General features: G+C 40.3%; 2 protein-coding genes across 5 annotated transcripts in view; both read right to left on the bottom strand.

The window, feature by feature from the left end:
* Positions 1–9934, bottom strand: pnisr (PNN interacting serine and arginine rich protein). Of its 2 annotated transcripts, XM_014471904.2 has the most exons (12): positions 9835–9934; positions 9259–9370; positions 8951–9136; positions 6977–7221; positions 5540–5723; positions 4347–4537; positions 4104–4244; positions 3913–4012; positions 3308–3361; positions 2746–2931; positions 723–1803; positions 1–334 (listed from the first exon to the last, which is right to left on the bottom strand). In XM_014471904.2, exons 2-12 carry the CDS (start codon positions 9347–9349, stop codon positions 301–303), a joined length of 2493 nt encoding a protein of 830 aa, XP_014327390.1. In that variant the 5' UTR covers positions 9350–9370; positions 9835–9934; the 3' UTR covers positions 1–300. The 2 variants fall into 2 exon arrangements, with proteins under 2 accessions (XP_014327390.1, XP_023186497.1); XM_023330729.1 differs by lacking the exons at positions 1–334; positions 723–1803; positions 2746–2931; ... (1 more) ...; positions 3913–4012; positions 4104–4244 and having other exon boundaries at positions 4450–4537; positions 7041–7221.
* A 1619-nt stretch (positions 9935–11553) lies between these two features.
* Positions 11554–25032, bottom strand: part of usp45 (ubiquitin specific peptidase 45) — a 43419-nt gene continuing 29940 nt past the window's right edge. For 2 of the 3 annotated variants that reach the window (XM_014471900.2, XM_023330731.1), the window contains exons 12-18: positions 23848–23904; positions 23575–23706; positions 22253–22922; positions 21204–21301; positions 20994–21080; positions 20175–20319; positions 11554–13858 (exon numbers count right to left, since the gene is read on the bottom strand). In XM_014471900.2, coding sequence (XP_014327386.1) covers positions 13728–13858; positions 20175–20319; positions 20994–21080; positions 21204–21301; positions 22253–22922; positions 23575–23706; positions 23848–23904 — 1320 coding nt within the window. In that variant the 3' untranslated portion in view covers positions 11554–13727. Of the gene's footprint in view, positions 13859–20174; positions 20320–20993; positions 21081–21203; positions 21302–22252; positions 22923–23574; positions 23707–23847; positions 23905–25032 lie in introns of those variants that run through there. The other variant, XR_002752531.1, reaches the window with a different exon arrangement.

Here is a 25032-nt window from a genome sequence, read left to right as displayed (position 1 = left end):
CAAGGAAGATAACGGCTTTATTGGACATCGTACAACAACGTGAGAAGGGAAGGAAATGTTCATATGTTTTAAAACGGTACAACTTCAGATTTTAGTGCGACTAAACTCTGCATAATGAAATCTAGCATTCAAAATGTATTGTTTATCAGTCACACTTTAAAAATTACAGCATATTTACAATAAAAGAAATGTATGAGGGGGGTGTTCACCTACACAACTGCCTCTATAATGAGACAAGCCTGCTCAACTCATGGAATTTTAAGCGGGTAAATGCACAGATCCAGATGTCGACTGTGCTCCTCAGCGTTTGCTTCGATGGGATGGGGATGCGGACCTGGAAGAGAGGCGGATGGCGCGACATTAATGATATATTTAGCGCTCAAAGCATACGCTACAACATGCAAAGATAAATTCTGCTTCCCAGCCATCATAGCAAAGAGACTAATGTCCTATAGGTCTCTACATAGGAAGCTACCATGAAGACAGTGCAACGCAACAAACAGTTTTACATTTTACTACGAAGATCCTCAAAGGCAAAAATGACCCAAGGTGTACTGAATATATGGCATAGAAAACCGTCATAAGCCCTGTACTGTATAACACTTGATTTTACACAGTTGAGCACTTTGCGGCAACGACAGTCAAAATTTCTCTGAAAATACAAATTCAAGTGAGACACACAACAAACAGAGTAAGTAGAGGGAATAAAAAACGAATACTACCTTGATCGTGACTTAGACTTGTGTTTGCGGCTTGCCTTCTTACCAGACTTGTGAGATTTTTCCACCGACCTTGACCGGCTACGTTTGGATTTCTTAGATTTCTTTTCCTTGCTAACTTCAGGGCTGGGGGATCTACTCGAGTCGGAGTCTGAGCGCTTCTTGCTAGCTTTGCTGGAGCCCTTCTTAGACGATTTGCTATCTTGCCGAGAGCGCTTGTCGCTCTGGGAGTCTGTCAAAGAGTCGCTCTCTTTCCTTTTCTTTGCCTTGTCATTCTCCTCTGTAACGGAGCTTCCTTTTTCCTTCTCCTTGTCTTTAGATTTAGGCTTCTCTTTCTTTTTGTCTGAATCTTTTTCTCTGTCTCTATCTTTCTTTTTCTTATCTTTTTCATGGCTTCGACTTCTGTCTCTCCTCCTCTCCCTGTCCCTGCTGGAGACCTTTTGTTTGTGTTTGCTGCTCCGACTGTGACTGCTGTCCCTGCGCTCCCGGCTCCTCTTCCTGTCCTTGTCCCTAGTTCTGTCTCTGCTGCGACTGCGGCTGTCTCTGCCCCTACCCCTGCCTCTGTCCCTGTCTCGCTCCCTGGACCGGGACCTACTCCTGCGGCTCCTGTTCTCTCTGGAACCGCTGCGCTCCCTCTTGTGGCGACCTGAGCGCTCTGCGCTGCTCCTCCTCCTGTCCCTGGCCTTCTCGCTGCGGTGCCTGTGGGAGCTGTGGCTGCGGCTGCGCCGCCGGGCTTTGCGGGACGAAGAGCGACTACGCCGCCTCTTCCTTTGCGGGGACAAAGACCGAGAGGAGCTACGGGAAGATGCAGAGGAAGACGAGGACGTGGAGGAGGAGCGGGAGCTGCTGCGGCTGGAGGTGGAGCGGGAGCTGCTGCTGTGACCGTTGGCCGGGGAGTCGCTGCTGCCTCGCCTCGATTGTTCCTTCCCTCGGCCTGAGTGCTTGCCCTCATCACTACGGGACCCGCGCCTGTCTACCACAGACTCTGGCTCCTTCTCGTTTACTTCCTGTTTGTGTGCATTTTCTAACTGACCCTCATTGTATTCCCCCTTGTCTCTGCTCAATCTCTCCTTTGCCATCTCGTCTGGAAAACACACAAAGAAAGATTAAAAACAAATGTAAGAACCTTAGTTTTATATAAAGTTGTAGTAAGTGGTTCTCATTTGTATAATTTAAGTTTTTTCATTAAAGATGCAGTATGTAACTTTTGTAAAAATGCGGGTTTTTTTTTTTTTTACATATTTCTTAAAACTATCACAAGAGCTTGATTGACAGCACTAAGACCCTCCTCCTGGCTCTGATTATTTGTTTCTAACCAAATTGCATTTCTGTAGTTGGCACAGGAAGCAATGGGGGAAGACAGAGTAGCTACATTTTTTTCAGATTATCTGTCATTCTAGTGTCATGACATAATTACAGTTTTAACAAATATGTAAAAAACACATTTTTATAAATGTTACCTGCTAAAGCTTTAATTCCTTTTCATGTAAACGTTTACTTCTATATCAAATTAAGATAACAAAGGACATAAGGAAAAGAAGAAAAAAAGAAACCAAGGAAACAATGAAAGAAACAATACACAGTGGAGGAAGGAGATAGTTAATCAAAGGAAAACAAAAGTAAGGACACAAAGTAAGGAAGAATCATATTTAGTCAAAGAGAGGGAATTACAAATATCTTTACATACGTTTCCAGGGATGGAAAACAGCAAAATGAAATTCCACACTTTTAGACTGTATTTGAACTGTATTTTTTATAAAATGTTTCAAACTACATCTACAGTTGTAAAATGTCTAAAATAGCATTAGTCTTATATGACATGTCGTTTATGGGGTCAGATTGTAAATGTAGTGTATATCTAAGAAAGAAGAGGTTAGACAGTCATAAAAATAATTTTATCGTACTTCTATGTATACAATTTTACACTTTGGAAACTTTTTCTCCTTGTTTTGATGTGAGACAACAGAAAAAAAAAACTCAATGCCTTTGAAGTGCTTAAAAAGAGAAAAGCTAACTTGAGACTCACCACATGCAATCAGAGCTTCTTGTGCCAGTTTCTCCTGCAATTCCTGCTCTTTACGGCGGAAGGCGTCCTGCTTCGCTCGGATGCGGTGGTGCAGTTCTTCCTCGTCTGTCTCCGAAGAGTCAGACCCTCGAGCGCTGCGAGCGTCGTCGTCCTCGCTTTCATCTGAGCCGTAGTCACCAATCCCGCCTGCCACAACAGAGCCCCCCCCAGACCGTTCAATCGTTGGAAGGAAAACGAGACGCATTCTCATACAATTAGGTTCCAAATAATGAAACAGACTCAAACACAGGAACCCCCATGAAAGGCACTTAATCCTATGTAAATCTGCAGTCATCACTGATAAATCTAAAAAAAAAAAAGAAAAGAGCATGCTTTTGTGAAACTAAACAGAAAATGAGTCTTGAATGACCTTAAAAAACTAATATATTTTGCCGTCATGTCTTAAAATTCTTATTGTTTTGCCCAATATAACTCCAATCCATGATTTCTAAGCATTTCTCGTTCCCCCCACCCCACCCCACCCACCCACCCCCCTCCCAGCGACAGAAAAAGGGATACTCACTGAGACCGGTCAGAGAAGCCAGTGCACTTGACTGTGCCAGCTGTTTTGCAGGAGCTTTGATTCACATCAACAACAGGAACAACATGTTAAAACACAAACTGCCATTGTCTCTTAACGGAAGAGAGTTGCTAGAGAAGGGGCCACAGATTTAGCACTAGTCACAAGAGCTGCCGTTGGTAACAAGAGATTAAAGCAAAAATGAAAATATACACAAAAAAAAAGAAAAATAGAGAAAAAAAAGAGAGGGTTAACAACAAACTTCAAGTCAAACAGGGTAAGAAACCAATCTGTACTAATGCAGTAACTTCAATAAACCATGTCACTTGCTCCCCCTAGAGGTGAATTCAGTGACTACAGACACTTGTTTTTTTCCAGTTAGTTTTAGATTTTTTTAGCTAATTTATCAGAGGCATGCTCTCTCTCCATCTGGTGCATTAGCAGAGAATGGTTTAAGAAAATGCATATCAGATAAACTCCATATGATGCTCAATCAACTTTCTTACATGTGACTAGATTATAAACATTATTATGCACATCATTTATCTGCAGACTTATTGGTGAAAAGCAACTGGTGATGACATGGTGAGGGAAAGGGGCAAGCAGACCTCGAGTGGCTTTTCTGTGGGTATCCCTGGCAACGTGCATGATCTCCTCGTTGGTGACCGTGAGGAGGATCTCAGTCAGGAGAGTTTTAGTGATGCCCATCTGTAGGAGAGATGTAAACAAACGGGTTCATGTTTGACATGGCTGCAGCCGGCTGTTTGTGACGTTGGGATGATGTGACGGAGGAACCGACCAGCAGCTCCTCCTTTAACTCGTCGGTTAGTTCTGGTTCGCTGTCCTCCACCGATGGAGACGGGCTGCGGGCGGTAAACTCTCGCTTCACGGTCATCTTCTCTTCGCTCTCGTGCTCGTCGTTGCCCTCGTCGTCGCTGTCCTGATTTCAAAAGTTAGCAGGAATTGGGAGTCGATACTACTTGATGGCAAAAAGAAAATAACCCAGAAAGTGTCCAGCATCAAGATCCAAAAAGATTCTTACAAATTTGCTCTTGCGGGGCAAACGGGGCCCATCCCCTTCCATGCTGACTTCATGTTCTTTCCTGTTGTCCTTTTTCATTTCGGCGCGCTCCTTCTCCATCCGCTCTCGCTCCAGCTTCTTCTGCTTCTCCCTGTCCATCTTCTCCAGACCCTCTCGTATCCATGCTGGCAGCGTGCGACGCTTTATGGCGTCTGAAGAAAATCAACATTGACGATGCAAGTGTTTAATTTGTCAGGAACTATCACCGAGTAATCACATTCCTGTCTACAACATGAGATTTTCTTTTAGCTTGTTGACTTTTCAGTGCAGAACAAATGACTGGAAATCATTTGAAACTGATATTTCTTGTAAAAGTTGTAATAAACTTGGATGTTTTTCATAAACTAAACTTTAAAAAATACCTGAAACATTTAGAAATTTAATTTAGGTAACACTGCAACGTTCATGTATATACTGGAATATTCTGACATAAACCAACGCAATTTAGTGCATACTTGAGGTAAAATAAGAGTAGAATTTTGTAGTCTGATTTTATACTTCTATCATGTTCAAAATAAATAAATACATTTTTTTTAAAAAGAATAGTCCTACAGTGCGGAAATTAATTTGTTTGTCGGCAAAACAAACTATAACCCATTAGATGTAAAAAAAATTTTTTTTATCATAAACTATAATTAATTAAATATATACAGATAAAATAAAAACAACTGAAAATTTGAAAGATTTTTTAAAACAACGTTTTTTTTTTAACAAGGCCATATGTGAAAAGTCTGACCAGACAGACTGTTTATGTAAATATTGAGCAGAATGGGCAGAATTACACTGAAATGTTGAATTCAAATCAAAAGGAAAATACATCACTTTCTTCTACTAATATTTGTGTCATGGTTTAATTGGTTTTCTTCCTGATTGTCCTGTATTTAGTCCCATCAGCTGGTTGTGCTGGATATTATTTACGGATATCACAATAAAGAGGACAAAACACAAATCCGAACTTTTCATTTGTAAAAAATGTTGAAACGCACTTCCTCTCTTCGCAACTATGTACTACTCTGCAACATAAAGTCTCAAAAAATACACTGAGATTTGTGGTTGCAATGTGAAAAGGTTGAAGGTCTGAATACTTTAGCAAAGGCATTGAATACGTATTTAAATTCCATCAGGTTTGCAAAGCAATGGATAGTGAAACTCACCTAGAGGTGCTAGAGGAGCCAGAGGAGCCGGGGCCTCTGGAGGCTTGACGGGGAGCGGGATGGGGGACCGGGGCCGGTCCCTGAAGCCGGGCGGTCGGGTGTCCCGCCTGCTCTGAGGGGGGCCCTGCCAGTACGGGGAGTGAAACCCCGTGGGAGTCGGGGGGAAGGATGGAGCGGCACCGTGCTATGAACAGACGGAACAGGCTGAAAATTAAATACTGGACCAAAGCAAATGGAGCTCATCGTTTCTTCCATCACTGTAGTTGTTAGCTAGACGGCCAGATTTCCTACCGGAACCTTCTGGAAAGTCAACGGTGGCCCTCATTGGGCTTTATCTTTACATCTGGTCGGCATTTGTTACTTTATATTCAGAGAATTAAAGTTGCTTTTGGTTCCGGCTCAGCAACATACAGCAATATTCTGCTATAAACTCCTACTCTGAATAAATACTTGTCATGTTAAGATGCTTCTTTTTAGAGCAGCTAAGCAAATGTTGTAGAGCAGACGTCATTTGATTATCTTAGTGATTGATAACCACTAACGATTATCTTAGTGATTGAATAATCAATCAATTATTCTGACAATTAATTGGACTTAAAAAATACTACGCTCTATAGAGTTTCATTTAAGAATTTTTTATACAATATTAGAAATTCATTAAATTATACAAATAATTCAATTCCCTTTTTAAGTGAGAAAATAAATATTTTATGGCTTGATTTCAACATAGCATTCTTTAAATCTTTTATGCTGATTATTTTTGGAATTAACTGATTAATAATTACATTTAAAAATGTGCATAATATGACATTTTTAAAAAAAGATTTTTTACAGAATTTGAACATGTGAAGCTAAAATTGCCACCTGAGGAGTTTCAGGTGAACATATTTATAGAGAAAGAAGGATTCTTTGTTTATCTTGAACCCAAAATGAAAATATTTTTGGTATAGTTTTGGCTTAATCACTGCTCTCAGTTTGTTTTTTCTTTCAACAAATCCCAAGTCTGAGTCAATATAATCCAGTTAATAAACCGGTTACTAAATTAGTTGACGTCAACAATAAATTCATCACAATTAACCCGATTAATGCTCTCAGCCCTTCTCTGTTCTTAGGAAAACATAAACTAGATGTGTTTGCTGTCTCAGCAAATCCTCTCTGTTTTTCCAAATGCCACAATGGATGTCCAACTTCTATACAAAGTGCAGGTGCCTCACTTCATAAGTTGAAATTTGCAAAATGATGCAGAACATCTGCTGTAACATTTTATTAAACACTCCAAACATGCAGAGTGTAAAGCATTACATGTGGACAGAGTCTTTGACGCAGCTAGACGCTGGCGTCCAGCACAGACGTTGCGGACTGCCTCTTCCTCTGCTACTCGCTTCTCACACTAAAACCCAACAAGCTTCAACAGTTTCTACCGCAGCATCTGCATACCTGATAATCAAACTGGTTCATGGCCATGGGGGCCATGGCGTAGCTGTCGGGCTGTGCCCCATACCCATGGCTGTTCTGGGGGTAACCCCCGCGGTGGGCTTCAGAGTTGAACTCCACGCTGTCCTGGCTGTTGCTGTCCTCGCTCAGGGCCACCACGTCCATCGGGCCGGACCCCGGAGGAATCCAGGGCTGCTCAGGTGGGGGTGGCGGCGGAGGGGGAGGGGCCTGACCGTGTATCCCCCACTCTGCAAAGCAACATGTCACCATTTACTTATTATACGTTTTCCACAATTTCCAGTAAATCTCATCCTTTATCCTAATTTGTTCACACTGATTTCTGGGTGAGCGGTGAAACCAAGACAGGTTTCACCTCTCACGGCTTATTGAGGCTTCACTCAATAAAACGAGTTCAAATGGCTAAATATGTCATATTTGCAGACCCTGGACTGATTCTGTGCTCCAGCAGAGATGGAGACTTTTTTATTTTAATCAAGGTAAGATTATCATGGAGAAAATAATTTGTTTTTCCAATCAAAAACAGGTCAGGTTAAAACACAAAACACCTGTCTTTTAATAACCACACTTATTTTTAAATTCTCTCTCACTTCATAGTAAACATGAACATATTCATCCAGTGACTCTTACTCAAAAGGAGACTTTGTAATTATTTGTGAGCATATAAAAAATTATGACCCAAATCCTGTTTTTACTGCTATGAGTTTTCCCCTCTATTTGTTTCAATTGGGCACAAAAGAATGTGCAAACTGGATTCGTTTTTATAGAGAAAACGCAAACTCCTTTTTAAGCTTCAGATCTTTGATGATTTTCACATTCACTTTCTACAAAAAGTAAAAAATAAATCTACATTTTGTTTTTTATTATTACTCGAGCAAAAATCCTAATCTCATTTTTAGGGATTTTAGTTTTTAACAAAAGTTGTTTTGTTTTTGTTTTTCTTCAAGGATTACTTTTAACTTAACGATTTTGGCAAACGCAACAAAAGGTTTGGACACTCCTGGTCTACTGTCTGTTATTGTACATCTGCCACATCCTCAAGGAGTCACATGGATGCAATTTGCATAAACAATTAAAAAAAAAAACAGAAACTGAAATCACTGCCCGTTTTCATGAGCACAATTTATACAACGACCTTATCGGAAAAGGCAGGTAGTGACTAGTTACATTTATTCAGGTTTACTTACTTGAGTAACTTTTTAAAACACATATCTTGGAAAAGTTTTACTTAAGCATCCTTTTTTTTTTTTTTTTTTACTTCTGTTTGAGTAATTTTTTAAAACAACACTGCTGTTACGTTTGTCAAAAAATACCTCTGGTAACTTCACTGAATGAACAACAATTTTCTTAATCAAAACTGCGCAAGACACAATCACATCTACACAGTTTATGTTAGAACGAGACTTCTTGTTTTCACAACCTGCATTCTTCTGATGCCAGTTTGTATCTGATGATCCTGCTGTACCATCTGGATTTCGAGTGACGATACAATAAAATATTTACATTGCCAATTATTGCACTGATCTGACTAATCTGGGTGTTCCCTGATCCAAGTTATCTTCACCTTTTACAATTACTTTTGGTTCTCTCCGTCACGTGACCTGCATGTCTCAGAAGCAGCAGGACAGAGAACTGCTGAAACACGAGTTATTACATTTCACAACATTCACAGCAAAGGACTAAGTTCACAAACCTGAAAAACAGCCTTTCCTGAACACTTTTTCCAAACAATTCACTAGAAATGTTACAAATTTAATACTAAAAGTGTCATATCAAAACAAAGAGTGGAAAAAAAAGGCTAATGCTAGCCTAGCACTCTCGGTATGTGTTGAATCAGAGACATCAAGCATTACGTTAGAGTTCTGATCTTTTAGTTGGAGCAGAATTGACCTGAGAAGTGGCTCTCTGGGAAGCCTACAGTCAAATCAAAGTATCCCCCCCAACCCTTCCAGCGTTTACCTGGTTGCCACATCCGTCCAAACCCTGGTTCACCCTGAAAGGCTCCATGGTTAGCCGGCGGAGCAGGTGGACCAGAATCATGGCTGGGGAGGTCCTGACCATTAGGCTGAATGTTGTGCGCTTGTGTTCCTGTTGACTCCTTTTGGGCTATCCAGGCCTGTGCCAGAGCAGCCCAGTCCACCTGACCTAAAAAAACAACAACAAATAATCCCAACATGTCAACAGATAATCACAAACAATCGTGCATCGTTTTTCTTATTGGAGAAAAGAAACAAAATGTTTAGAACCTGAACGCATCTTTCACTGACCTGGGTCATGCTGGTGCTGGAAGGACTGCATCCATTGCTGCTGGCTGCTCAGAGGCCACTGCGGCCACGGCTGTCCTCCCTGGTCCCACATCTCTCCTCTCCGCAGTAACACCTGCAATATCCCGAACAAGTGACATTCAGGTTCGGCTGAGACGACATCCGCAATCTAACACACCTTACAAGACAGCCTCTCATTAACAGCCAGAAAAGCGCCAACGTTGCCGCTGGCTCACTAGCTAAAAACGCCGGGGATTACTGGAAATTATTGACAGTTTTTTCGGCTGTTGTGTTGGATACAGGCGAGGTGAAACGACGGGTCTCATGTCATGTTGACGTGCGAGACCAAAATAAAGCGCACGGGCGGATGAAATGCCAACCTCCAAGACAGCCTCGTACGTAGAGCTAAGGAAGCTAACGTCGGCTAATGCTAGCTAAGATTTAGAGCTCGCAGGGGACTGACTCTGTTGTTATCTCTAAGGCAACACAGGAGCGAGTCTGTGGTCCGTCAAACGGTTCAAAGGGGAGTAGACATCAAATTAAACACGCGGGCTTTTCTTAGCGTAACACAATTCCCACCTTTTCCAGTCTGCTTCTCTCCGGAGATACGGTTCAAATCAAAATGGCTGCAGGTAGCAAGAAGCTGTACAGGAGGAAGCGGAGCTATGCTGCCTTCACTGAAAACTGGGAATGTTTAGATTCAAGTTTAGAAGCGGTAAAGATGTGTGACGCTGCACGTAAACAGAACGAATTAGGTTATATGTTCAAAAAGAAAAAAAAATACAAATATAAAATGGTGGGACTTGCTTAGAAGTGGGGGGTTTTTGTTACTTAAAAATGTATGTAGCTTTCATATTTCTGGATTTTCTGTTTCAATAAAACAAGAAAACAAACAAAAAAAAAATATCAGTCAACTAAATATTGAGCCAGACCAAAATCCTTTATTGGCTTTTTAGTGGTGGATGAATGAAATACTTTTTCTTTTGGACTTCTCTATGCGCTGTAAAGGAGTCGACGGGCGCACATAGCATCTAAACGCAGCACCAGTGCAATCTTTGGTGGGTGAACCATCACAGGCGGGTCACCATTGTAGCGGGCCCAAAGCAGAACAGGGCCCCCATCCCTCCCCCCCTGCTCTCTGCTATGCCGCAGCTAGCTAAGCATGTCATGAATACTGAGGTCAGTTGCTATGGCCACCATTGACGGCGGATAAACAGTTTTCCTGTAATGGTAAGTAATTTCCCAGCCATTAGCATGTTGAACAGTTGATTGACAACATTAAGAGCCTCCTCCTGGCTCTGACTGGCTGGCTTTGTTTTGGAGTGGCGCTTTGGAGGCGGTAGAGATCGATCCTTTCACATATCTGCCTCGTACCATACTGCCACGACATGGTGACAGATTGAACAAGTAAAGAAAATCTAAAAAATTATAATATTTATAATTAATTTTTTTTTTTTTTTTTTACAAAAGTTACATTTTGTAACTTTAATCTACACTAAATATATCACGCAAATATTATTCAGGTTGGCAAAGTAATCACTTGCCAACCCTTGATAAAGGATTTTTGCAGGTGTTGTCCGAAGCCCCAGGCACGCGCAGTCCAAGTGTGTCGACGTCAGCATGAGAAAACGTGTTGAGTGCCGGGCGCCCGCGTCCGTCGAGGTGAGGCCGACAGTGACAGCAGATTGCATGGTGAAGAAGACAATTTTAACCTCCACTGCTGGTAAGGCAGCAACTCCAGCAGCACCTTATTACTTTCATCCCAGTGTGTCACAGATTGTTGGGGGGTGGGCAGAGGAGGGAGGGAAGAATTCATTAAGTGAGATTAAATCACGTCAAAACGCCTCAGCAGCGTCTCCTCCAGCTACACGCCCTCCTCCCCCCCCCTTTAAAAAAAAAAATAGACAAAACACATTTCAGGAGGGATTTGCCGTTTTCGTTGGTGGCCGCGTGACAACCGGTCCCGACGTTCCAGCTGCGTGACAGGCACGTCACCGCGCGCGGGGAGCCGAGAGGACACGCGGGGCGATGCTTTTCGACGTTGCCCTTTTCGTGATTCCACACCCACCTCCTCTTCACCAGCTCGCGACATGTTCCGAAGCAGTGCTGCTTTGCACCCGTCAGCGCGGGATGCGGCTCGGCGGTTATGCGCAGTGACAGCCCGGACAAAAAAAAGAAAAACACAACAGTATGACAACAGTTTCAAAATAGGAACATAAAATCTGTCTTGATCTCTCTTTAGCAAGCACTGTTCCACAAAAAGATGGAATGTGAAAAATAAAGGAGTCCTGCAGACTGTACAGTTCATGAATCAGATTTATTTTTGATACAATGTGTTTTATACTCATTCCAAAACATTATTGAAGCGTTACAGAATTTCAATTTGTCTTACTTTCAGTCCCAGGAGGTGGGAGGATCTTTCACACCCAAAGCACCATGAGTTTTTGTACTGTCTCTCTTTTATACAAATACACATACAGTACTTTGTACTGTTTCTGCCGACAGAAAACTCTATACTGTACATAAATAAAACGCACACGTCCCTGCTTAAATTACTCTGCAAATATTTTATCCTCATCACACACAAGTTTGTTAATATGAAGGCAGAGGCACTGAATTCATCCTTTCTTCTTTAAACTCAAGGTTGTGACCCGATGGTCTGATCGCTCTTTATACATTTGTGGCAAAATGATTGGCGAGCAAACGAGAACAAAAAAATATATATATATATTCTGATGCCAAAATTAGGCAACACATTCATTTGTCCCCAAACCGGCCTTCATTGATTTCTTTAAATTGATATGAAGAATGTTTAATTTTTGCTCTCATCGCCGTGACGACATGGAGGAAGATGACTGCTCTGTAAAACACATCATTTATCCTTGCGTGCTTTTAGTTACAGCAAGTTCCACACCCGATGCAAAACGTGTCTTTGGCAAACTCGATCACAGAAAGTCTGGTATTTGTACATTCCCATGAAATACAAAGCAAACAGGCTTACAGAGAAACTGCTGGTAAAAGACGCTACGTGTCGCAGTTTTCATCAGTATTCGCCGACAGCTGTTTGTAGTGGTAAACGGGCGAAACTGTTGATGAAAATATAATTAGCTTTTAGTAATATTAGCGGGTTTCTCATTATTACCAGCGCAAGAGCAACTTGCATCGATATGTTTCTGTCTCATAATGCATTGTTTTGTCTTTGCTGTACAGCAGAAAGAAAAAAAATAAATAGATGTGAAGAGATATCAAGAAACGAGAGGAGTCGTCAGACTTTAGACTCGACCAATCGGTAATCAGATGGCGATGTGCGACAAGCAGTAGCGTCACACCCGAGTGTTGCCAGGTCGCACTAATTAAAAACAACCTTCAGAATAGAAGTTGTTTCAGAGGGAAGAAGACTCAAATTTTTTATTTCTCTTAGGTTTTTTTTGCCTTATTTGTTTCCCCGCTGATGAAACGCATAATGACTCAAGGTGAGGTTTTTCTTCGCAAGGCGGGACAAACGCAGCCACACACATACCTCTAATCAACTTTTTGAAGCAACATAAATCATATTTTAAAATAAATATGAGGTAAAATTGCTGATTAATTTGTTTTGAATTTTTCAAAGCATAAACTGAAGACTATTAGCTTAACAAAAATGATTTTTTTAAAACCATTTTGCCAGCATTACTGAATGACAAACAAAATTGGACCCTGTGTTCTTACAACTGCTCTTTAATAAATGCCGTAATAACCCACAGTGACCTTGACATTTGTAGCGCAGCAGCTAATCTCACACCAGACGACGGCGCCACAAAAACAGTCGGTGATTCTCCTCTCGCAAGTGCATGATGGGATGCAAGCGATGGCAATGTTAAAGGAGCTGCAGACAAACAGAATTTGGAAGAGCAACTTGGCAATATTGTCGTGTAATTCAGACCAGCATAAACATGGAGACAATATAGACGAAATATATTGATAGATTTACTGTAACTGCCCAAACTGATAGTCGTAGCACCTTTCAGCTACATTCATTTGTCTTTCACTCATTCATTCTGACACACAATGTATTGACATCAACAAGTCAGTGCAGACTGCGGTTAGGCATGCATTGATTCTGCTAGTTGCTAGTCCGTTACGGTAGCAAACTCCGTCATGCGTTTTATACCTTCAGCAAGTTACTCAGACTGAGACTCATTAGAAATACTAACCAGCTCCAGGTGTTTCTCCGAAGCGCGCTCTCAGAAGACGAGAGTTTGAATTCGGGATCTGAAATGAAATTCTAGGTAAAATCCAGATGATGTCGACATTTACTTTTTCTCTTTTCCCTTGCATATCCTTTGTGTTTGAAAATGTCAGTTGCTTCCCTTTTTTTTTCTTCTTCTCTTCCTGTATTCGAACTGCATGAGGAGCTTATGAGGAGTATTGAGTCTTTTTTTTTTTTTTTAAATACCAAAAATAGACCAAAAGAAGTTGAGCGATGCGGAGGATCACAGCACTTCCTCGTAGAAGAGCAGGTACGCCTGAGAGCTGAGGACTCTGGACTCGGGTACAGTCTGAACGGTGGTGTCGCTGACGTACACCCACTGGCCCTGGGAGCTGCCGCCGGCCTCCTTTGCACCTGAAAACATGGGAAGCATCAGCATCGTTTTGATTTAAAGTCAATAAAAAAAGTATTCATATTTAGTATGCTTTTGATTTTTGTGTTCCACTGAAATGTTTCAGATCAATAAACTGCAGATTTAAATGACAATTATATTTCTTAAAGGTAATCAGATCCATCCTGCACTGCAAAAACACAAAATCTTACCAAGGATCTTTGTCTAGTTTCTAGTGGAAATATCTTACTACACTTAAAATAAGACAAAACTAGCTTGGAGACTTCCGGGTCAACGCTGCAACAAGATGGCCGCATAAAAACAGGCTCCTCCGTGACGGTAATTAAACTTTTCCCCCTCGCTTAATTCAGATAATTATCAAAACGACAGGCTAAATCACTTAAAGGGGGAAAATGCCGAAAACTAACAAGACCGAAAAGAAAACGACTAAAACACAAGAAAATGACGAACAGTCGGGAGATGCTAGTGGAGATGAAGCTAATGCTACCACGAGGAAGGCTAGCCTTGACTCACAGCAATACGCGTTGCTGGAGGGTATCAAGACGCTTTCAAAAGAACTAAAAGAGTTTAAAAACGAAATGAAGCACGACATAGAAAAACTCAAAGAAGATGTAAAAGCCACAATGAAGGAAGATCTCAGCAGATTCAGGGAGGAAATGATGTGCGAGCTGCAGAACCAGAAGGGCAGTATCACCGAGATACAGACCCGAGTGGCTGACCTGGAAGCTGCGTGCTTCGAAATGAAAAATGAGCTGCTTGAGACATTAGAAAGGAACAAAGCTATGAACGACAAACTTGTGGATCTGGAGAGTCGAAGCCGGAGAAATAATCTTCGTATCTATGGAGTTCCGGAAGGCAAAGAAGGTAGATCGGTCTCAGAGTTTGTCACCGATTTGCTAAATAAACAGCTGAAGTTACCAGATGGAAGTGAACTCCAGATACAGCGGGCACACCGAGCTTTGGTACCCAGACCGCCTCCTAACAAAGCCCCGAGATCTATAATTGTGAATTTCTTGCAATTCAATACTAAAGAAATTATTCTAAAGAAAGCGTGGGAGCAGAAAATGGAGATGGAAGGCAAACGTCTTTATTTTGATAACGATTATGCTTCGGATGTCATAGAAAGACGCAAAGCGTACGGCCCATTAAAGGCAGCTTTGAAACAGAAAGGTATCAGATTCCAGACGCCGTACACAAAGATGAGAATCTTCTGGGACTCTGGAGTGCGGACCTATGAGAACGCGGACGAAACGGCATCGGATATGATCAAGAGAGGCTTCGGCTTGACCTGGGTTCCAAAAGAAAACAAGATAAGATTGGCCAAGGAGAGGCTCGACTCACTGTTGCCATGGAAACGGATTATCAACACCGATGCAGGTCAACGCGCGAGGGAGAAGCTTACCGAGTTCAGACGTGAAGACCAGTGACTGAACATTGAACCATAGGTTCGCATTATTATAAGAGCTTCTGTTACCAAAGTTATCTGTTATAGGTCTTTGTTAGATATTTAACCAAATACCGAATGGAGTAAATGTTGCAGAGTTTACCAAATGTTGGACTTATCTAGTATAAGTAGACCTCAGGCTACTACTAGAGAGGGCCCCCACCTTAGGGTGGTGTTTTGCCTTCCTCCCACCAGCAGGGACCTGGAGGGATGTCCTTACACATCTCTACCTTTGGAAGTTTCTGTTCTATTTGTTCATCTATGTTTTAATAGCTCGTTTAGTTATTTGTTGGGGGTTCTTTTTCTGATATCAAAGGGTGACCTTTCTAAACTAAATAATGGTTGATAGTATCAAGATTGTTTCGTTGAATGTGAACGGTATGAACAATCCTATAAAACGCAAAAAAATTTTAACTAAAATGCGAAAAGAGAATGCGCAGGTAATTTATTTACAGGAAACACACCTGTCTAAATCAGAACATGAAAAACTGAGGGGCTTTGGCTACTCAAATACATTTTATAGCTCATTCAGACTTGGAAACAAAAGAGGAGTTTCAATTTTAATTCATGACTCAGTAAAATTTGACTGCAGCCATGATCTATCAGATAAAGAAGGGAGATATGTGATAGTGAAGGGGACTCTTGAAAACGTAAAGGTAACACTGGTCAATGTCTACAACCCCCCAAACACCAATATTCAATTTCTTAATAATCTCCTCAATAAAATAATTATGGAAACAGAGGGAATGCTGATCTTGGGAGGAGATTTCAATATGATATTGAACACGAAGCTTGATACAACAAATGATAAAAAACAACAAAATTTAACTACAAAAAAATTTAAACTGGCACTTGAAGAATTTGGGTTTGTTGATGTCTGGAGGGAATTAAACCCTAAAACAAAGGATTATACCCACTATTCTGCGCCCAATAAAAGTTATTCCAGAATTGACTACCTTTTCATGAATAAATCTGACATATATAAAGTAAAGGAATGTAAAATAGAAGAAACAAGTATATCTGATCATTCTTCCCTAACATTAAAACTTAACTTACTTTCCAGTAAACGCAAAACAACTTGGCGATTAAATGTAGGCTTGCTGAACCACAAAACATTCAAAACTGAAATTTCTAATGATATCAAAACCTACATAGAGGAGAATGACGATGGTCAGGTTAACCCGGTAATACTGTGGGACGCACTTAAGGCAGTATTAAGAGGAAAACTGATTTCAAAAACTGTGGCTCTTAAAAAATCCAGAATGGAAGCCTATGAAAAAGAAAGAGTTAAATTAATAGATCTAGAAAAACAACATAAATCAACCCAAAATCCCAATCTGCTTATTAAAATAAAAGATGTAAGAAACAACATTGATAAAATGCTTACATATGAAATTGAAAAGAAATCAAAATTTATTAGACAATCATACCATGAAGTCGGGCCTAAAGGAAAAAAACTGCTGGCAAAGAAACTGAAAAAGCAGCAGTCGGATAGGAATATCTATAAATTAAAAGATGGTGAAACAAATCAAATGACACACGACCCTGTAATTATTGAGGACATGTTTAGGACGTACTATCAAAGATTATACAGTCAACCTCCGTCCGCTGACGATGGACAGATAGAAACCTTCCTGGATTTACTGGACTTGCCCTCAATTGGAGAAACCCAGAATAAACTTCTCACTTCTCCCATAACAAGAATAGAAATACAAAAAGCAATTAATAGGTTAAAAAACGGTAAAACACCAGGTAGTGATGGATTGCCATCCGAGTGGTACAAATCCTTTAGTGAAGATCTCCTACCATTACTAGAAAAATCATTTAACTATACTCTGGAACATGCAGTGCTTCCTCCATCTTGGAGAGAAGCAATTATAACAGTTATTCCAAAAAAAAAGGTGAGTGAGACATGCTCTGATTATAGACCAATATCTATTCTAAACATGGATTATAAAATTTATACCTCAATATTAGCAAAACGATTTGAACAATTCATTGGAGATATCATTGATGAGGACCAAACAGGATTCATTAAAGGTCGCCAAACACGGGATAATATCAGGAGGGCACTTCACATTATAGACCATATTCAAAGTAAAAAAATAAGAGCTATTTTAATCAGTCTCGATGCAGAGAAAGCTTTCGACAGCGTAAGCTGGAACTTCTTATATAAAGCACTTGGAAAATTTGGTTTTAATGAAAAGGCCGTACAGTGTGTGAGGACCTTATATAAATCACCAGTGGCCAGAATCAAGATTAACGGAAACCTAACTGATAATATAAAACTGGAACGTTCTACACGTCAGGGGTGCTGTTTATCACCAACACTGTTTGCAATTTATATTGAACCACTGGCACAACACCTAAGACAACATAATGATCTCAAAGGCATTGATATACATAATGAATTTCACACAATAGGTTTGTTCGCGGATGACGTAATTTGTTATCTATCAAACCCTGAAAATTCCCTGCCCTGTCTAATCAAACAGTTGGAGATATTTGGCTTCTACTCAGGATATAAATTAAATTTGAAAAAGACACAGGTTTTAACATTCGGCTACACACCATCAGAAACGATTCGTAGACAATATAAATTAAATTGGAATGCTACTATAATGACATATCTAGGAATACAGCTAACAAAAAATATGGATGACCTATATAAAGCAAATTTTATTAAAGTGGACCAAGAAATTAAGAGGGACATCAGAAGGTGGGACGTCTTAACACTAGATTTCAGCTCTAGAATTGAAACCATAAAAACGAACGTATTACCAAGGTTGCTATATCTTTTCCTGGCACTACCTATAGAAATCCCAGACAGACAGTTTAAAACATGGAACCGGATTATATCTGGATTCATATGGAACGCCAAAAAACCCAGAATAAGATTTGAAACTTTACAATTACCAAAAGAGAAGGGAGGTATGGCATTACCAGACTTTAGAGAATATTACCATGCTGCTCAAATAACTCCCATAATAAATATAAGTGACATAAATTATGAAGCGAAATGGAAAAATATTGAACAAAAAGTCCATGGAAGAGAATTGCGGAGTATCATTGGAGATATAGAGACCACCAAGAATACACTTGAGAAAGTTAATGCTATTACTAGTTTCTCACTGGGTAAATGGTTATATATAATTCGAAAATACAAACTAGAGGAACAATTATGTTTGATCCAATGGCCAGCCTATAATAAATATTTTACTCAAGACCTAAGATTTAAACAATGGCTAGAAAGAGGTTTAACAGCTCTATGTGTAGTCCTTAAAGATGGGCATTTCAAAAGTTTCCAGGAACTACAACAAGAATTTGCTCTGAGTACTCAAGATCATTTTAGATATTTACAATTAAGGGATTTTTATAACAAAGAGATAAAACACAGAGTAGACCAAAATGAAAATGGGATTGTCAAAATGCTGGTCGAGACCTATAAGGGTAAAAAACACAGAACTGTGTCTTTAATTTATAAACATCTATTGGAAAATAGAGGCACAAATACTCTGGATATTAAAACAAAATGGGAAAGGGAATTAGATATCCTGCTAACGGAAAACGACTGGCTTAGTATCTGGAAGACCCAAACTACGACATCCTCTTCCAGAATTTGGAGAGAACATTGTTGGAAGAATATAATCAGATTTTTTATAACACCCAAAATTACCAGCAAATTCAAATCTATTGTCCAACCGTGTTGGAGAAATTGTGGAGAATTTGATGTTAACCATGCGCATGTTTTTTGGCTTTGTCCTAGAATTACACAGTTCTGGAACGAAATACACAAAGAGATTGTAAAAATATTAGGCTACACAATACCTAAGACTGGGCTGGTTTTATATCTTGGCCTTTTGGAGAATGTTGTTCTTAATAATGACTGTTACTTATTTAAAATTCTGTTGGTGGCTGCCAAAAAGGTAATAACTAGGAAGTGGTGCCAATCTGACCCTCCCACCAGAAAGGAATGGATACAGACTGTGAACTCATTATATGAGATGGAGATTCTAACACATAGACTGAGGACACAAGAAGAGCAATGCCAGGACAAATGGGAAAAATGGATAAACATCACATCAACGTTACAGGACTAATTTTGGATACGAACGGTACCCTTGAATCTTGTGATACTGTAATAAGAGTCTCCCCCCCACTATGTTATATTTGTTTTGTTTGTTCTGCTTTATTTTTGTTTGTCTTTTTGTAGTGTTTGATTTTTTTATTTTTTTTGAAAATATTCTAAAAATTCCAATAAAAATAAAGTTAAAAAAAAAAAAAAAAAGACAAAACTAGCTTACAAGTGATTTTTTTTTTTTTACAAAGATAAGTGTAATAAGTGAAAAAAACATTTTTTAACGCATTAAATAATTATTGACTTAAAACAAGCTCATATCTTGCAAAAAAGTTAACTGTTAGTTTTACCCAAAAAAGAGGCAGAGTGTAAATACTACAGTGATTCATCCTTGGCCTTGAGCATTGTTTTAAAGTTTGCGGATGCCACCTCGGCTCTGTTTGAGTTTCCAGCCTTCGATAGTGTGACCTGGCACACGAGGCACAATTTAAATGCCAGTTTGCGAGCGCCGTTAGTGTGGCGCTCGCACTAACGGCATCGTTTTAAAATTCGAAGAAAAGCAGCCGGAGCGGAGAGAAGAACAAACTGTGACAGACGAGCTTTTATTAGCAGCTCTTATCGCTGACCCAAGAAGACATCACGTTATTCTAAGGACGCTTGCTTCCTTCGGGTTTCCGTGACCTTTCGCGCAGTTTTCTTTGAGCGAAAAAGGAAAAAAAAAATTAAATAAAAAAGATGCCACTTTCACTAGGTTTCCACAGAACAATGCCAGATTGTAAAGAAGCTGACCCCTGACCTGACAGGTTCTTGTGGCGCTGCTCCGTTCTCCTCTGAGGGGCTCGCACTTTGACGTAGGCGGTGTAGTGGCCGCCCCGCATTGAGCCGCTGTGTTCCACAATCCCGTACAGGCTGTAGAGGACGCGCTCGCCGGCAGCCAGGTTCTGGAAACCATGCAGGAACAGAAAGAAAGAAAGAAAGAAAGACACAAAAACTGAGCAAAAGTCTAGATTAAAATCTGAGCAAAGACATTAGACTTACAGATGTAGACTCAAGACTAATTGGCAATGAAATGTCAGATTCTTGTGCCGCTAGAGATTGGAATAATGTCATGTTAATTTATTAAAGGAATGTTTATATGGTTGAAACCTAACCAGAAATTGTACATAAACATAAAGATACCATACAGTGTGTGATTTTGTTGTCACCAACAAATTCACTCTGGCAATACTGAGAGTGTTAAGGCCGGACTATGAAAACATAAAAAAATCGCGAGAAGTCATACAATTACAAGAATAAAGTTATAAAATTATGAGAATAAAGTCATAATATTTTGACTTTATTCTCATACGAGTTCATTCTTGTAATATTACGGCTTTATTCTCATAATTATTATTATAATTTTTTTTCTTAGAGTGGCTTTTGCAGCCTGCCATGTTATTTACTATTTACTAATTTACTAGTTTGTCTATTGGTGACTAAATACATCGAAAGTGAGCTTGACTTATTTTACATAAAGATTTGCTTGGTAGATTTAAACAAGTACAAAATAATTGACGTTTCCCTAATTAAAGATGAGTAATAAGTGAATTTTTGAGCTATGGAAATATGATGTTACCTTGCAGGACGCAGAGCAGAAGGGAGCCAGATCCAGGATGAGAGGAAAGTCGACATGACGATTCACCTTCCTGAGGTTCATCCCTGCCTTTACACAGACACACACATGCATGCACGCACACCACCCCCCCACACACACACACACACGGAATTAAGCTATATGTACCACATTTCAGCACTAATGGGCGTTGCTGAACAGGAGGCGTCCTACCTGGTGGAAGCGTTTCAGATGCAGCGTGATGACAGGAGGCAGCAAGGATATTAGCATCTGTTTCCTGGCACTGGTGTAAATCTTCTCCATCTTCTTATCTGTGGAATAATCATTGAGTGTTAGAAGATCCAGAAATCAAATGTAAAACGTACATGGAGGTTGAAATCTTCCTCTGACACTGCAGTGATTATAATCCTGTTTCAGAGCGGAATCTCACAATTCAGGGCTGTAGACCACCGGATTAACCATCCTACTGACAATATCACAGATCTACTCTTAGTTCACTGCAAAAACAAGAAAATCTTACCAACTTTATAGTGCACATATCTCAGCACAGGTGAAATGAGACAAAACTAACTCATAAGTAACTTTTCAGCAAGATGTGAGAGCTTATTTTAAGTAAGTAATTCCTTAACGTTGATGAAAAAATACTTGTCCACTGGCAGATTTTTTAAAGACATGGGACAAATGTCTTGTTATAAGTAAAATAATTTACCAATGAAACTACAATGTTTTCATTAATATTAAGGAATTATTGACTTAAAACAAGCTTCGATATCTTGCTGAAAAGTTACTTTTGAGTTAGTTTTCTCTCATTTCACGTGTACTAAGATATTCTCTCTAGAAACTAGACCAAAAATACTTGGTGAGATTTTGTATTTTTGCAGTGAGATTTTGTAGTTTTACACCAACAACAGAGGAAATCTACATTGGCAGAATTCCTTTAAAGTATGTTATGGTCATAAAGCGCAACTTCGACTGGTTTTATTGCTAAAAATCACGGATTTATATTTTTTTTAGTCGCAGGAGACGTTCTTCCACTCACTCGCCAGATAAGTCAAGAAAGAGGAGGGACCTATTGCAAAAACAACACATTTTACCAATGAATTTGGGTCTAGGTTCTAGAGAAAATATCCTAATACACTTGAAATTAGACAAAACTAAGACATTTGTACTATAAACTAGTCCAAAAATACTTGGTAAGATTTTTTGTTTTTGCTGAGATATGAACATAGAGCTACTCGTGCGTGCTGGGTGTTGGGTCCCACCTGCGGCGGCGCTCTTGCGCAGCTGCTTCTGCCTGCGCTCGGTGCAGTTCTCACAGAGCAGCTTGTTGTTGCCCATCAGCAGCTCCACCGACGTGAACTGGTGCAGGCAGGACTGGATGGAGCACTCTTTGGAGGTAGGAGTGTAACTGTGGGACAGGGCCTGGAACGCCCCCTGGTGGTGGTAGTGGTGGAGCTGGTCTCGGCTCTGGACGTCCCCCAGCTCATCAGGGGCACAGTGACCCGACGTGGGCGTGTCCCCCGGAGAAGAAGAGAAGCCCAGGTTGACTTTAGAAACCGCGGTGACCAGCTGCTCCACGGCGCCGCCCTGCTTAGCGGAAGCCGATGACGACGCGGGGCAGGAGGAGGAGGCAGGCGTGGGGGACGGGGTGAGGGTGGAGGTGGACGACGGGGTGGAGGCGTGGCTGTGACCGGAGGCGCCGCCGTGCGGTGCCCACTCGCTCTCGGACGCCTCGCTGTCGGCGTCGTTGCTGCTGTCCTGGGCGCCAGAATCTCTCTCGCTGCCGTCCGACAGGCTGCCCGCCGCCGCCATCTTGCACACGGAGACGCCGCGCGCCGAGCCGCCGGCGATCGCCTCCTCTTCGGCCCGCTCGGCACAGCAGGCCGCTCCCTTCTCCTCCACGGAGCTGGACGGTCGTCTGATGAGTTGTTTCTGGAGGAGGAGTAACAAAAAGTGGGTTAGGTCCTTTCACAAGTTTGGCCATTTTATAAAAATGAGCAGCTGAGACAGTTAATCATTCAACTCTAGTGCTGAGCTTCTGAAACAGGAGAACAGCTTTTTGTTTAGGATTTGTGCACAAATGAACTGGAACCATCAATCACGCAGAACTGTGAGCTTCATCTCACTTTTAATAGAGACTTTAACAACAACAAAAAAAAACATCTGAAATGTATGCTAATCACAATTATAAATGTTTCTGAAACATGATGTGATTCTCAGGATATTTGTTTTTATAGAGAAGGATGAGGGACCAATAAAAATATATGAGATTTTTCCAAAGGTGAAAGTAACTAGCTCTTAGCTTTTATTACTTGTGGACACTCCATATACTTTATAGATTCTAGCAATCTCAGACCTAAGCAAGCAAGCTAAGCTAGTAAGTTGAGTAAGTAAAGTAAAGTAAGTAAGTTAACTAAGTTGAGAAAGTAAAGTACGTAAGTTAAGTAAGTAAAATACGTAAAGTAAAATGAAAAACATCTGAATGTAAACTAAAAAAAGATACTCAATAATTGTGACTTAGTGTTGAAGGTAATGCATTTAATTAGATTTCCCGACAGGAAGCAGTTTGCATTGGCAGCCTCACCGGTCCGCTGAGCTTCCTGGAGTTCTTGTTGACAGAGTGCGCTGCTGAAAGAACCTGCTCACTGTGGGCTGCATGGCTGTCCTGCTCCCGGCTGCCCTTCCCCAGGCGACCCGGGTTGGACGGTTTTGATATCTGAGGAGACGGAGGAAGGGTTAAAAAAATATATGTAATAAAAATTAGGAAAAACAGCCAATATTACATGAAAAGCAAGTACAAGAGCGACTTTCGATTCCACCAAACAGCTGGCGTTGAACATGAATCAAAATGACTCACCCTCTCCTCTATGATTGGTAGAGAGATGTCTATGAAGGCTTCCTTTACTGTTGAGATCTGGAAAAGAAATGACACAAAAGCCCAATATGTGGACATGAAAACATGTCCGCGTGTTTATTAAGCTCTTTATTCAGAAAATGTCCACAAAAATAATTGAAGAAAACAGATAAACGTTTTATGAAATAAGAAAAACGTTAGTTTAACAGATGATCTCACATTCCTCTGATACATGGTCAATGTGGGCAAATCACCTCAAACCATGACACTTCCACCGCCGTGCTTCACAGTTGGAACGAGGTTATTTATTTTTAGAGTCATATGTTCAAAGTGCATCATCTAGAAGGCCTGGTTTTTGTCAGTCACTTTACTTTAGCCTGACTTTGTGTTTTTATTACAAAAGTAAAAGTTGTGCAGTCTCTTTTTGGACAACTTCAAAAATGGTGGCCACTTTTATATTAACAAGAACTAGGATCTCTGGCTGTTTAAAAATATCCTCAACTTCTACACCAGTTTCTGTACTGTAGAATTGATTATTTGATTTATTTTTAAGCTTATTTTGCTCTTTTTATTGATCGTTATAACATATCCATGGTTCAAATAGGTAAAAAAAAAACAACCTTCAAACTGCTGAGTAGTGCTGCTGTAATGATTTTTATATAATGTAAAATGCTTTATTTAAATGTCTGATTTTATCCATTTCAAGTACAAATACCTGTAGATGTCTCTAAATTTTTTATAGGTTTTCCTTAAAAATTTCTGACTTTAATGCTTGACTTTTTTCAGTGTTACAAAAATTGTTTCTAAATACGAGTACCGTATTTTCCAGACTATAAGTTGCTCCGGAATAAGAGTCACATTGATCGAGAAATGTGAGAAGAAAAAAAGAGCAAAACGTACACAAGTCACGGGAGCAGCTAAATAACGACAAAAAGTGTGACTTATAGTCTGGAAAATACGGCATGTTCAAATATTTCAGCAAAACATGCAGGTTTTCATTTTTCCATATCAGCGTAGCTCCACTTGGGCTCAAATTTCCGCTGCAGAGTTTGCACCCATCTAAGTGCAGAAGCTGCAGCTTCCTTCGCCTTTTTTTTCTCTCTCTCTTTCCCTCCAGCTACACACCTGGCACTCTCTTCTTGCAGCATCCTTTTTTTATTTTTCATGGTGGCATTCGTTCTCTTAAAC

Source organism: Xiphophorus maculatus, chromosome 3 (assembly GCF_002775205.1).
Source record: "Xiphophorus maculatus strain JP 163 A chromosome 3, X_maculatus-5.0-male, whole genome shotgun sequence".
Classification (NCBI taxonomy): domain Eukaryota; kingdom Metazoa; phylum Chordata; class Actinopteri; order Cyprinodontiformes; family Poeciliidae; genus Xiphophorus; species Xiphophorus maculatus.
This window is presented reverse-complemented; position numbering and strand designations above follow the sequence as displayed.

Coding starts and splice junctions, on each gene's coding strand:
- pnisr (XM_014471904.2), bottom strand. CDS start 9,349: ATGTGGGACCAGGGAGGACAGCCGTGGCCGCAGTGGCCTCTGAGCAGC. Junction 4,245..4,346: donor TGCCCCGCAAGAGCAAATTT/GTAAGAATCTTT, acceptor TTTTGAAATCAG/GACAGCGACGACGAGGGCAA. Junction 3,362..3,912: donor CCACAGAAAAGCCACTCGAG/GTCTGCTTGCCC, acceptor TGTGAATCAAAG/CTCCTGCAAAACAGCTGGCA.